This window comes from Onychostoma macrolepis, chromosome 06 (genome assembly GCF_012432095.1).
Source record: "Onychostoma macrolepis isolate SWU-2019 chromosome 06, ASM1243209v1, whole genome shotgun sequence".
Taxonomy (NCBI): domain Eukaryota; kingdom Metazoa; phylum Chordata; class Actinopteri; order Cypriniformes; family Cyprinidae; genus Onychostoma; species Onychostoma macrolepis.
Genome location: NC_081160.1, coordinates 23,617,969 through 23,631,635, shown reverse-complemented (window position 1 = coordinate 23,631,635; position 13,667 = coordinate 23,617,969). Strand labels below are relative to the sequence as shown.

The 13,667-nt window shown below is 36.0% G+C and overlaps 1 protein-coding gene across 1 annotated transcript in view; it reads right to left on the bottom strand.

Annotated features, from left to right (window-relative positions):
- Positions 1 to 569: 569 nt before the first annotated feature.
- The window catches only part of slc4a8 (solute carrier family 4 member 8), a 31,525-nt gene continuing 18,427 nt past the window's right edge, over positions 570 to 13,667 (bottom strand). The window contains exons 8-25 of the mRNA XM_058778439.1: positions 11,971 to 12,128; positions 11,789 to 11,876; positions 11,446 to 11,592; positions 11,262 to 11,362; positions 10,830 to 11,004; positions 10,575 to 10,708; positions 9,525 to 9,770; positions 9,236 to 9,341; positions 8,355 to 8,516; positions 8,139 to 8,252; positions 6,283 to 6,444; positions 5,941 to 6,192; positions 4,710 to 4,778; positions 4,451 to 4,624; positions 3,957 to 4,085; positions 3,105 to 3,217; positions 2,795 to 2,903; positions 570 to 2,009 (exon numbers count right to left, since the gene is read on the bottom strand). Of these exons, the coding sequence (XP_058634422.1) occupies positions 1,998 to 2,009; positions 2,795 to 2,903; positions 3,105 to 3,217; positions 3,957 to 4,085; positions 4,451 to 4,624; positions 4,710 to 4,778; positions 5,941 to 6,192; positions 6,283 to 6,444; positions 8,139 to 8,252; positions 8,355 to 8,516; positions 9,236 to 9,341; positions 9,525 to 9,770; positions 10,575 to 10,708; positions 10,830 to 11,004; positions 11,262 to 11,362; positions 11,446 to 11,592; positions 11,789 to 11,876; positions 11,971 to 12,128 (2,451 nt within the window). The 3' untranslated portion in view covers positions 570 to 1,997. The remainder of the gene's footprint in view (positions 2,010 to 2,794; positions 2,904 to 3,104; positions 3,218 to 3,956; positions 4,086 to 4,450; positions 4,625 to 4,709; positions 4,779 to 5,940; positions 6,193 to 6,282; positions 6,445 to 8,138; positions 8,253 to 8,354; positions 8,517 to 9,235; positions 9,342 to 9,524; positions 9,771 to 10,574; positions 10,709 to 10,829; positions 11,005 to 11,261; positions 11,363 to 11,445; positions 11,593 to 11,788; positions 11,877 to 11,970; positions 12,129 to 13,667) is intronic.

Here is a 13,667-nt window from a genome sequence, read left to right as displayed (position 1 = left end):
TGGCCATGTAATAAGCTGGTTAATGTACAATCAGCCAGTTATTGTTTGATAAATAGAGAATTGATCAAAATATCACATTTTCTGAAATATATTTCTAAAATATATTGGGTGAAAAAAATTCAGGTTACATTATGGTGAAGATGAATATACAAGAATATAAATGCATTGAAGTGAAGTATTCAAGTGAAGTGAATACTGGCATTACTGGGGTGGATCAGCATGAGCAGAAAATCAATGTGATAATGGATATTGAATTGTATGGTTGAAATATACAGTAATTGACTCAATGACTATAACTAAGAGAATATTACAGAATTTAATGATCAGTTATGTATTACACATTCATTTATTATCCAAAAATACCTATATTTTGACATGTTGTCCGTTACAAAATTCTAAGCATGACCAATTTTCAGATTTCATTATGCATCATTTAGTAAAGAACTGTAAGTGAATGAATTAAATAGCTTTCAAAGCATATATTTACACCCCAAATTAAGAATAAAACACACATGACCATTTGTTGAGAAACATGAAAGAACACATGCACAACTCTTAGCAGGTTCATCTCATTCAGAAAATCTAAAATTTATTAGAGTGAAACAGACATTCTCTTTGAGCACATCCCAGCATTAAGATAACATGTACAATCAAGTCAATGACAACATTTCCATAAACAAGAAAGCCATGGAGGGGGGCAATATAGATAATTTAGTAGCTTAATGTCAAGCTGGGAAAATTCCTCATTCCTCAACATTCCAAAGCTGAGTCAACATTCCAAATTAAATCTTGACATTCTCCTATAATCTGAAGGCAGTTTAATAAAGTGAAATTACAACTTACAGACAACTGGTCCTGTAACCCATTCATATTAACAGCCAGCATCTTACTGTATCTGCTCAACTCATTTTATTAAAATACATTTATATAAAAAACAAAATGCTTTACTTAAAATAATTGTATCACACTGTTATACTCTATATAATAATTCCCTTCAAAATATAAAATCATATTAGTATATATATCTACACAAAGTGCAACTGTAAATAAAGTGTTATTTCACTGAGGTTAAAAACACAACCATATTTTTACCTCTTTCAGTGCAGAAACTACTGTGGGAGTTTTAAAAGTGTGGGGAGGTAGTCTAGAGGAGATGGCTTATTACTGGGACTCATGACTGGAAAGAGTCTTCAAATGAAAACCTGAACAGTCCAGTTTACCCTCAACCCTTGTGCCTTAAATTTGGATGGTGCGTCTAAATGGAGATTTCGACCAGTCTGTTCTTACAAGTAAGGGAGGGGTGACTTTAAAATGGTGGTAAAAACAATCACGACAGAGTTCAATTTTATCCATCAGTGTCCCTGGCGACCTAACCATACAGAAGCCTTTATTGCTCAATATTAACAAGTTTCAATACAACACACGCAATAAAAATAGACAAGTCCGTCTACTGGATAAGGACCGATTTGGTTCATGGCCATCTTGGTCTAATGTAACCGATGGCTATTTATACTGGCACAAAAATAGATCAAACTGAGGTTATTATTCTGACTGGCCATTTGGCTTAAACACACATACTTATCGTGGATTTTTGACGATGAACAAACCACACATATACAGTAATATCTACAGCAAGTATATAGTTAAAATGAGAACATTTAAACAACTGTATTATTCTATAAATGAGACAATTACCAAAAAAATAAATAAAAATACATGTACACTACAGCACAGCACAGAGACACCTATGTCTGCTAAAACTCAACTAAACGTTAAAAATAACCTGGATTTGGTAGGAGAATATGTTGCACATATTCACACACACACTGACACACCAATATATCTCACACAGCTATACAGAACGCATGTGTGTGAGAAACAGTGGAAAGGAATGAACTAATATTTGTGTGTTTTTAGCACATGGCTGCTTCTGTAAGTCAGCCGGATTTCAAACAACCGACGCTAAGAACGTAATTTCTTCTTTCTGTGGGGTTACTTCACGGAACCTCCTGCGAGGAGAGAAAAACACACAGATAAAAGATAAGATGAAATCAAAACTGTTTAAAACCCAGTTTGTAATCTAATAATTAAAACTTAATGGAATAATTAACCCCAAAATGAAAATTTGCTGAAAACTTACTCACCCTCAGGCCATCCAAGATGTAGATGAGTTGGTTTCTTCATCAGAATAGATATGGAGAAATTTAGCATTGCTTCACTTTCTTACTAAAGGTTCCTCTGCAGTGAATGGGTGCCGTCAGAATGAGAGTTCAAACAGCTGATAAAAACATCGCAATGATCTACAAGTAGTCCACACTTCACACAATCCACACAAATAATCTCCAGTTCTTTACTTGCTGTGAAGTGTAAATCTGTGTGTAATAAACAAATTCATCATTAAGATGTTTTTTTTAAATCCATAATATTTCTCTTGTGAAAAGGTCTCATCAAGGTCCAAAACAGTTGTAAATAAATATGTCAGTAAATTTTGATATGAGACCACAATAGGGAATGGATTTTTTACTGGAGGAAGCATTATTATGGATTATGGACTCACACACACTGGAGTTGTTTGGATGTTTTTATCAGCTGTTTGAACTCTGATTCTGACGGCGCCCATTCAGTGCAGAGGATCCACTGGTGATGTAATGCTAAATTTCTCCAAATCTGTCCTGATGAAGAAACAAACCCATCTACAATCAAGAAAAGTAGTAGACACGTAGGTCAGAAAGGAAATTCGGGGAAGTGGCACAATAACTAACCATTACAGGATGGAAAGAGCGAGAGTCCTTGCCTTTTTATGTGTGTTTGAGCGTTGTGTGTCCTTGTGATTGGAATTGAGGGATTTCCACACAGTAGTTTTAGACATTTCATCAGATATGTTAATATCAGAGGGATCAGTCCTGGACAACAGGTGGACCCAGTTGAGGAGAGGAGGGGTGAAGGCAGGAGAAGGGAAGAGACGGGAAGGTGAGTGTTAGTAAGTACACATAATCAGATACACAGTGGACATTGTGGGGTTTAAGCTTATTTTGAACACCACTGGACAGGGTTTGCGTTACATCATAGAGCTTCTGATGTGGAAGTCTGCATCAGTGTGGTACCTGGGGTCTGGGGTTCGAGGTGAGTGTAGAGGTTTGCTCTCCATTGGGACCTGCACTGTGTCTTTGTCTTGTAATTTCTCAGAGTCATCAACCAGCATCTCCTGTGATTCCTGCTACTCATCATATAAACATACACCCTCCATCACTGTGTTTATGTATTACATGTGACAAACTTGATTGATGTACTAATTTCAGTTTACATGCATAACTAGCCTGATTTGTTTGAAAGGACGGGTTAAGTTTGTTCAGGTTGGAACCTTAAAATTGTACTATAAATGTTTACTGCTAATTTAAATAATAGTCTACTGTATGTATGTGAAAATAAACATTTGAAATAGTAGTGCAATACACTGTTGTCACTTGACTTCATTTTGTTGCATTTTTAGTTGTTGGTTGCCATCCAGTCATTATAAAGGAAATAAATAAAAAATGAACATCATTAAAAAAAAAAAAAAAAAAAACATGTTTTCACTTGTGCATTTTTGATTTGTTTATGCTTAATTTTTTATGTTGCATTGTTAATCTAAATACAAAATATAGCTCAAAATGAGTTAAGAAGGAAAAACTTGCTAAAATTACTTCTGGTTCATTTGTTATGCATGAAATGGAATGTTGAGCACATTGCATTGTGAGGTACAATATTGTATTGTATACAGAATAATTTTGGAAATGTAGTTTTGTAGTTTTCTTCCCATAAAGACAATGTACATGCTATGCGCATTACACATATTGCACAGTATAAAAAGTTTCTACTAATATTCGTGTAAGACTTGGATTTACCTGGACAGATGTAACAACATTGATTGTTGGGATACCCTTTGCTTAATTAAACTCTGCATATAGATCACAAACCTCCTCTGCCTTTTTGGAATCATCATCCAGCTTCTTCTTATTCTCAGGCATCAGATCATCAAGATAACTAAGCTCCCGTTTGTAAAAACAGAAGTCCAGCAGCTTACGGATGAACACTAATGCCAGCACCTGCAGGAGATAAACACTTTTTCTACTAATATTCTATACGATTCAAATGGTTCCTAGATTAGCCTTCAGCACTATGCTTGAGCACAGAACTTGCTACACAAAGGTCATGGGTTTTATTCCCATGGACTGCATGATCTGATAAAATGTAGTGTATACCTTATTTCTAAATCTAAATTATAAATAAATAGTAACACTACACTTCACAATGCATGCATTCAAAATGTAAGTTTGCGTTTAAAAAAAGTGTATGTATCAGTCAGTCAGACTGATATTATAAAATACTAGCATAGCTACAGTCTAGTTAGTATATGAATTGAAGTTTTAACACTCCTAAAATAAAGTATGTTCTTTGTTTTGGGTCGTACCATCATAGGGAAGACGATTGCGGCAGGGGAAGTTTTGATGACCCAGAGCAGCACAAGGCAGGTAAGCTGGGTCAGAGTGAACAGGTGAACCTTCCTCAGAGGAACATGACGTAGATAAATAAAGTCTGGTTGGTGCTTCGCTGGCATGCCAAACAACTTCAGACGGTCAAAGAACTGTGAAAGACAGGACAGAGAAGGATGACAAGTGACTGATGTGTCAGCATGTACATGTATGTTTAGTTCAGACGAATGTTTCTACCTGAATGCCTTTCAGAGATGAGACGCCCATATAAAGAAAAACACCATAGAGAACCGGCATGGGAATGAACTGTGAAACAAAAGGCAGGACATTAAGACATTTTGTTATCTAAAGCAGTAGATATGCTTTTGAATTTAACTTGTGTGCAAAACTGGAATATCGCATAAAATATTTGCGAATAAATTTCCAACCATCGTGTCAAAGAGAACAAAATCGTCACTTCCTGATAAACTGCCACTAAATATCAATAAGAAAAGTAGGAGAAGCCACTGAATATAATAATTTTCACATATGTGACCCTGAACGACAAAACCAGTCTTAAGTGTCAATTTTTCGAAATTGAGATTTATCATCTGAAAGCTGAATAAATAAGTTCTTAGCAATGCATATTACTAATAAAAAATTAAGTTGTGATACATTTACGGTAAGAAATGTACAAAATATCTTCATGGAACATGATCTTTACTTAATATCCTAATGATTTTTGGCATAAAAGAAAAATCGACAATTTTGACCCATACAATGTATTTTTGGCTATTGCTACAAATATACCCCAGCGACTTAAGACTGGTTTTGTGGTCCAGGGTCACATATGATAAATTACTTGCACCTCAGAGCAAGCAAAAGAAACACTAACTTGAGGTGGATGCTGCTGTTTGGGAACGCAGTCATATAAGACAATTAATACTTTGATGACAGATTTTGCTCAGGCGTTTCAGAACGACCAAAACATTTCAGATCGGTCCGCTGGTTAGTCAAGTTATCCCGTCCCATTGTGCAAAGTCACATGACTTTTCTGATCGCAAGGTGGAATTTATTCAGTAAATGTGTTTCCATTGTAGTTTATGCGCATTTTTCGTATCGGATAAAAAGTTTATCCTACTCAGTTGTGTGCATAAGTTTTTTTATGCACATTTTTAGAATTTATGTGAATCTTGGTGTTTCCATCCAGCATTTTTTTTTGCAATATTCCAAAATGTACATAGCTAGTTACATTCATATATATTTTAAGCGTGTCTGATTGACTTCTTTATTATGGACAAAAACATACTATTCATACCAACATTCTTCAAAATATCTTTTGTGTTCCACAGAAAAAGTAAGTTATACAGGTTTGTAAGGACACGAGGGGGAGTAAATGATGACATAATTGTCATTTTTGGGTGGACTATGCCTTTAAGAAGGCCACACTGTACATATTATATGACAACCACAGAAGTTTTGTAATTACCTGTAATGCTCCAGTCATGAACACAGATAAGCCCATGAGTAGAAAAATGAACAGACCAGTCAGCCTTTGCTCTCTAATACCCAGAAATCGAGGTTGCTCTCCAGGGGCGGAGCTTTCAGACTCTAGCTTCAGGCTGTTGACATGGGTAATTGACAGGACGGTTGCTGCAACAAACCAGGGTAACCCCATTATGGAACATACAGCCAGCATCACTCCAACCATCAGAAGATCCAAATGGTACCCACAGCCTTTCTGTGTAGAGGAAATAGGGCACACACTTACATATGATCCGCGCACACACACACACATCCTCTGTAAAGGCTAATTTAAAAATAAACATACTAGCAGTTTGTGTTCCTTGCGGTTAATTATGACAGCAGTGATCTGCTGGTCCATGAAGACGAGGATGGTGCAGAGAAGAGCTGGTATTACGGCAGCCAGCACAGTCCACCATGGGTTTCGTCCGATAGGGTTAATAAACCAACCACGGTCATCACGCGTGGGCTGTAATACACAACCAGTCAACAAGTCAAAAAAAAGGGCCAAACCCCTGAAAATAGCATGGTAATCATATCCATAAAATAGTATTACTAATTATTTTTGTGAAAAAATATAATTTATTCCTTTGATGGCAAAGCTGAATTTACAGCATCATTACTCCAGTCTTCAGTGTCACATGATCCTTCAGAAATCATTCTAATTTGCTCATTTGGTGCTCAAGAAACATTTCTTCTTTGTCTTCATTTCTTCTTATTATTAACATTTCTATATTCTTTGATGATCAGAAATCATTTGAAATAAAAATTGCAACAGTGTAAAAGTGTTTACTGTCATTTTTCACCAATTGAATGCATCATTCCTCAAAATTATTATAAACATTTTGAACAATAGAGTAGATTTTTGATGTTTAGATTTATTTATTTATTTATTTTTTACAGTGTAGTAAACATTGTGATTTATTATGCTTATGTAAAATGTGAATTTCAGCATTTGCCAGTCTGACAAAGATGTGAGTAATTCCCTACAGGTGAATAATTGAGAATGATGCAACGTTCATGAAAATTCAGTCTAAATTGAGACATACATGTTAACTATGGATTAAATATTAGTCCAGCTCAATTGTTCATAGATCACTATGATCACTGTGGACAACGCGTGTATCCAGATTAGCCTGGGGTATAAACTCAATTCCAAGACTCAGCATTGTCTAATCATCTAATCTGTCACTGCAGGGGTGCCACTCTAAATGAATCATTTGAGAAAATGTGCCTAGAAACAAGACACAAAGAAATCGCACAAAAACAGGACCGTTGTGGATTATGAGTGGGCACTAAATACTTCGAAGACTGAAGCAGTGGGTTCATCATTGCAAGGTAAGCTTTGAAAGAACATGATTCACAAGCAGAGCTTTTAGGAAGAACTGAAAAGTTTAAAGCATTTAGGAGAGTGTTTCCTCTTTACTGACTGACACAGATGTATCTCTTTTAAGAAATATGAATTGATTAGCTTTTGCATCTATTTTGGTTTATTTGTCTAATGTATATTTTGTCATGTTAAGAGTTTGCAATAATATAAGAATATTGCATACAAAAAATACAAGTGAATATCAGTTCTTACTCTGGATATATACTATCAAAATAATATTTTATTTTTTAACTAATCTGATTTAGTTTAAAGGTTGACTTTGGCTTGGAATAACATATCATGAAATGTATTTCAACAATGAATTAAATAAATACAACTAAAATATAAAATGACAAATGAAACATAATGCACACATTGCTTAGATCCAGTAAATATTAATTGTGAAATATTAATACTACTACTACTATGACTACTACTTCTACTAATAATAATATAAAATTATTCTTGCAAATATTTCAACATCAGCACAGAGGCAAAAACACATGTTGATCACAACCCAAAGGTAAACATTTTGGAAATTATATTAAAAATCCTTCTACTTCCTGAAGAGAGAGAGCATGGATAATCCACAAGGGGGCAGAAGAAATGTACTTTACTATACCACTTTTTGGCAAAGTATTGATTACATTAATGATTTAGAGGCCTTAGAAAGCAATTTATCAAATATGATGCATATGCAGAGCTAAATACACAAACACAAGTGTGTGTGTGTGTGTGTGTGTGTGTGTGTGTGTGTGTGTGTGTTTGTATGCGCACTCGTTTATGAACCCTACCTTGAATTTGCTGGGCACTTGTAACTTTTGGGATGGAACTCCAATTAAATAATCAATCAGGACCATGAGAACAATGGTGAGGAACACAGCAAAATCACTGATCATTGACCGTACCTACATAACACAAACACACAAAAATAAACACTTTGTATTTATTGTATAGAAAATAACACTGTGTATGCAAACTGTGTTTGTGAATGAGTATTTTTGCCTCACCCGTGTTGGGAAGTATCTGCTAGTCTTGAACTGTTTCAGGAAGGTAGACAGGATAAAGGTACTAAAAAACAAGATGGCCGACCAGAAGAGCACATCAGGAGTGTAGGGACCATGGTGTCCACACGCCGATCCAATAAACTGCCCCTGGAGATCTAAACACTCCTACTCACAACACGCACACACACAAGAATTTGGCTCATGTTTAACTGCACTGGCAGCCGAGACGCTGACTCAGCTGTGAAAATAGGATTAGCACTAAATGCGATCTGTGTGAGACAACACTGTGAAATAACGCCGCACTGCAGTAATGGGAGGAGAATTAACAGGACTTCAACTGTACAGTGTGTGTCTTATGATGTTCTTTTCACCGCTTGACACCAGTCTTTTCACAAACTGGTGTTTATGACGATGTGAAGTTGTTGAGAAGTTAAAACTGAGACCACATTTAGAGTACTTTCCCCCCCTTTTTCCCCATTAAGAATAACGCAGAAAGAAATGAATACTATTTTTGACACATTATATTCAAAATCATCTACACTCACATGAGATTAAGACTCCAGTCATATCAGCGGCTGGTGGGCGTGTTTTATCACACTGACCAGAATACAGATCACATGACTCAGTTTGTCTTGGCTACATCTCCACTTTCAGAATAAATTAATAATAGGTGACAAATTTGATCAGGGTGTTTCTTCAATTTCATCAGTGACCAAAAACATTTGCTTTTCCACATAATACATCCATGCCAATAGGTGTCAGTATACAGTTGCTGTATCAGCCAGCTAAACAAGGAATTGCACTTTTAAGGTTACACCATGTAAGAATGTTTCTGTTTCCAGTGGTTTGCTAAGATTGTGGGAGCATGTGGGAGGTTGAAATACCGATACAGTGAGGTTGCTCCATGGTACTGCAGAGGCTGTGATGTTCCTTTGATTCCAGAGTTGTAGTGTTTTGTTACTGGGGATATCCGGCTCTGCACACCTACAGCTGATGGCATACAATACAATGTGTTAAAATATGTTCTGGAAAACAATTATTCAGAAAAGTCCTTTGCTTTCCATTTTATCAAATTTACATCTGGGAGAAACGACTGATGAAAGATTATTGTTTACTGACTTCCAACTTAATGAGCAGGTGCATAGGCATCTGTGTGTATGCGTTTATACTTACTAGGCCAGTGTTAGTTTGTCTAGATCGGCATGTCTGTTGATGGGGTACAGTTCTCCAAGATGGAAAAGTTTCTCTAGTGCTTCATAAATGAAGATAAGACATATGAGCGCAGCAAACGCTTCCTCTGTGAAACGTGTGATGTAACAGACCAAGGAGCTAGCATCCGTTGCAACAAGAATCAGACACAGGAAAGCCGTCCACAGACCGATACAAGTGCGCAGGGACAGGTACGAGAGATCGAAGTCTCTACAGGGACAGAAACAGACAGGAGAGAGACAGTAATAGTGGGTTAAGATCTAATCATATATGAAATATTTTGCAGATTTATTACATAATATAAGGAATAAGGCTAAATCAGTAAATGAATGCTAAATTGATACAGAAAATATATTCTAAACACATATTCTACATTCTTGTTTTTTGTATGGGGAGATTTTTATATATTTTAATACATAATAATCATAATAATACTTCTGCCATGACTACTCTCTGAGAGTTTATCATGGCAATATACATGACAATGTTAATGAGTTTGGTCTTGGCAGAATAGATCTGCTACGCTGCTGCAGCTGCTGTGGCAGAGCAAGTACCGAGATTTGCTACTGCCAATACATCCACAGACATGCTGCTGTGATTATGTAGGAAATACCGGTACTGCTGCTGCACATATAACATATATAAAATAACCCCAATATATGACATACATGAAATCACCCCGTAACAGATCGATACAGGTGGAGCTGGGGAAGGTGGAGGATTTCTGAAGTGTGCTGCAACTGCTACAGCAAGCACTAGCCAAGTATTTGAATGTTGAGAAGCAAGCTCATTGGCTGCCGATGAGAAAAGAAACTAATCGGCTGCACCATGTGAATAATGATGTTAATATATCAGATTGAGATAGAACTTATTGGCCTGCACCATCGATAGTTTCATGACAAAACTGTGTATTTATTATTCAATATAATAATTATTTATCAAATGTATCATATACATAACCAATCACATTTTTTCTGGGTGAGAAAGTGAATGATTAGTCTGGTCTGTACTGACTTGCAAAACTTGAAGAGAATCTTTTCAAACACAAGGACAGGTCCAGTGCTGCCCAGTATAGTTAGCGGCTGTCCAGCAAACAGAGAGTATGCTATTCCAGTCATAGATGCCCCTAAAAGAGACTCAATCGCACTCTGACACACACACACACACATAAATACACATGACTGCTGTGTTTTGCATTACAAACATATTTTTCACATGACTTTGCCTAACAGACCACACAGAAACAAAACTGTGTGTTTGCGTACTTACAATGCGTCCTTCTGTAGCCTCTCCCAGAAGTCCTCCAAACGTGATAACAGGAGACATACAGGCACAGTACAGAAACAGAAAAGAAGCTATACACTGCAAATTCAGACCGTCTTTATAATCACTCAAATAAAATGGAGCTTTTCTTTTCACATCCAGAATCAGTCCTCCAAACAGCCTACAGAGAGGGCGAAGAGACATAGAGAGAGTTGTGTTGTGCAAATGTTTTCATACTGAGCTAATAACATTTCTATCCCTTAAATCTCTAATCCTCACACAAAGCCTTTTTTTTTTTTTTTTTTCAAATTGAAGATATTATTCAATATGTTTACAAGGTTATTTTCCTCTTGGGGACTGTTGTAAATGATTTTAGGTTTTAATATTCCAGTGAGGATATTTGGTCTTGCACAGTGTGGTTAAAACCTGAACACACACCTTCCAGTTCTCTGCAGTTCTGGTCCATGGTGTTCTCCATGCTGCTCTTCCTCAACAGGAACAACTGTTCCGTTCGGCACTCCTGGCATCTTTCTTTTCTCCTATTCCGTGAGAGGAGTAGATAAATTACCACATATAATCAATCACTTCATCCACACTGTAAAAAGTGTTTGTTTTACCATACCTGTGATGGGACACTTTTAGGAGGTTCTATGCGTATAGAAGGGTCCCATTCCCCTGGAGGCAAAACTGTCACTTGATCTAGAAACTCATCTATACCAGCCAACAAATCACTTCTGTCCTTGGCCTTATATGCAACATCATGGAAAATCTAAATAATGGAAGAATAAGATTATATTAAATAAAAAAAAAAATAAATAAAATTACATTAAAGATAGAAATTTAAAAATAATTTGAATTGAATCGATTTAAATCTACAAATGGTATTTCTGAAAATGTAAAAAATTGAAAATATAAATGTAAAAGTTAATGCATTAATATCCAGTGAGGTAATAATATTCATTGACCTCATCGGTCATGATGGTAGCCATGGAGCGACCGATCTCATGGTACTGTTGGGCTTTTCCATCGGGACCAAGTAAAATGAACACAAATCTGCGTTCAAAAAAAAGTAAAAAGTGATTTTGATCATTCTGTTATAATGGAGTTATCAGCTCCATTTATGCATTTGAAAGCAAACACTTTGTACCTAGTGGGAATGGGAACTTCAGTGAGCCCTGTAAGCAGTACAGCAGGAGACAGGCGAACAAATGCAACAACGGATCTCTCTAAAAAGTCCAGCTCCCCAACCAGCACATTGGAAGCTTCTGCTCCAGTGGGGATCTTCTTCATGAAATGTGTGTCCACCTAGAGAGAGAAGGTCATAGCAGTGTTATTTTTGTATTATTTGTATCTATTAATATTTTTTATAATAGTTATTTATATTAGTTTTTTTTTATTTAGCCTTAGAATTATTGTTTCAGTTTTGGTTGTATTCATTTAATACTTAAACATATTTCAGTTAGTTGCCAAGGCAATATTTCTCATTTACATTTTTTAAGTTCAAATTTTATTTCAGCTTTATTTTAATTGTAATATTTATATAAATAAATCATGTAGAAATCGACTGCTGGTTATTCCAGTCACTAACTCAGCTGTTCATTTCGGTCAGGGTGACAGTTATAGATAAGAGGAACAGCAAGAATGTAATCTGATTGGGGCCGCCTCTCTGCCATCCTTACTGTCACTCTAAACAGCTGACATCTGGCTCATTAAAGTTAATTTCCTGTTTCCAGATCATTAGCATAACATTACACAAACAAGCTACAGTACCTCTAAAGAACACCTGGTGGCAGTGTTTGTGTGTATGTGTATGTGTATGTGTGAGTGCATTTGTCCCAGATGTTCTTGGTAATCGATACATTTATGGAGCGAATTTTGTGCCAATATTCATCAAACAAATCCAGTGTTTCGCAAATAAACACAATCTGCTTTGCAAAGAAAAACTCGACTTGCAAACAAACGCAAAGTGATTTGCAAATACAAAACTCTATTTGAGAGAAAATGCAGAGGTATGGACACATATATGTATTGTGTGTTGCAACTGTGAGACTCATTTGCCTTTTTATGAGGAAGCATGGCTTGATTTTCTCACAAATGCATGCAGGCTGATTTTCTCACATGCGTGCGGGCAGATTTTCTCACACGTGCAGTGAGTTTCTGTCTTACTATCTCTATAATTAACCATTTAGATGTTTTCAAAAAGCGACCCTACTACAGTGTCAGTGAAATTCCCAACAAGTGCTGTAAAACTGTTAACATGATTGATTAGTTCAAAAATCAGGAGTGACATGGCTAAACATTTAACTAGACAGTCTTTCCCTATAAAAACTGATCCATTCTCCGTAACTCTTATCCTCTGTTGGATCGCGGGATATAGAATATATAACATTCAAAACAATGCAGGGGTATAACAATATATCGTGTCACAATATATTGTAATACAAAAATGCAAATGTATAATGGATAGCAACAATATTGTGTACCAAAAACGAAAGCATTTTGAATTTTATTTTTTACATTAGGTCTGTCAGACTTTGTCTCTACGTCTTGTTTTTCCCCTCCTCTCGTGCCCTTATTTGGAGTTCCTGTTCCTGTCCTTGTTTGTTGTGATCATTAGTTAATTTACTTTAATTTACAAGGTCAAGTAAGATTTATTGTCTTTCTGCTATAGACATAGCCTCCAGTGGAGAGAAATGTTGTAGGCTACCTCTGCAGTAAAAGTTTAAACAAGTATAAAACTACACATAGATAGCGTACTGAAAAGAGTAGGCTAAACTAATTATACAAATAGGCTACTATAATCATTTAATAAACTAGTTAAAGTTCAGGTGAGCTTTATTGTGA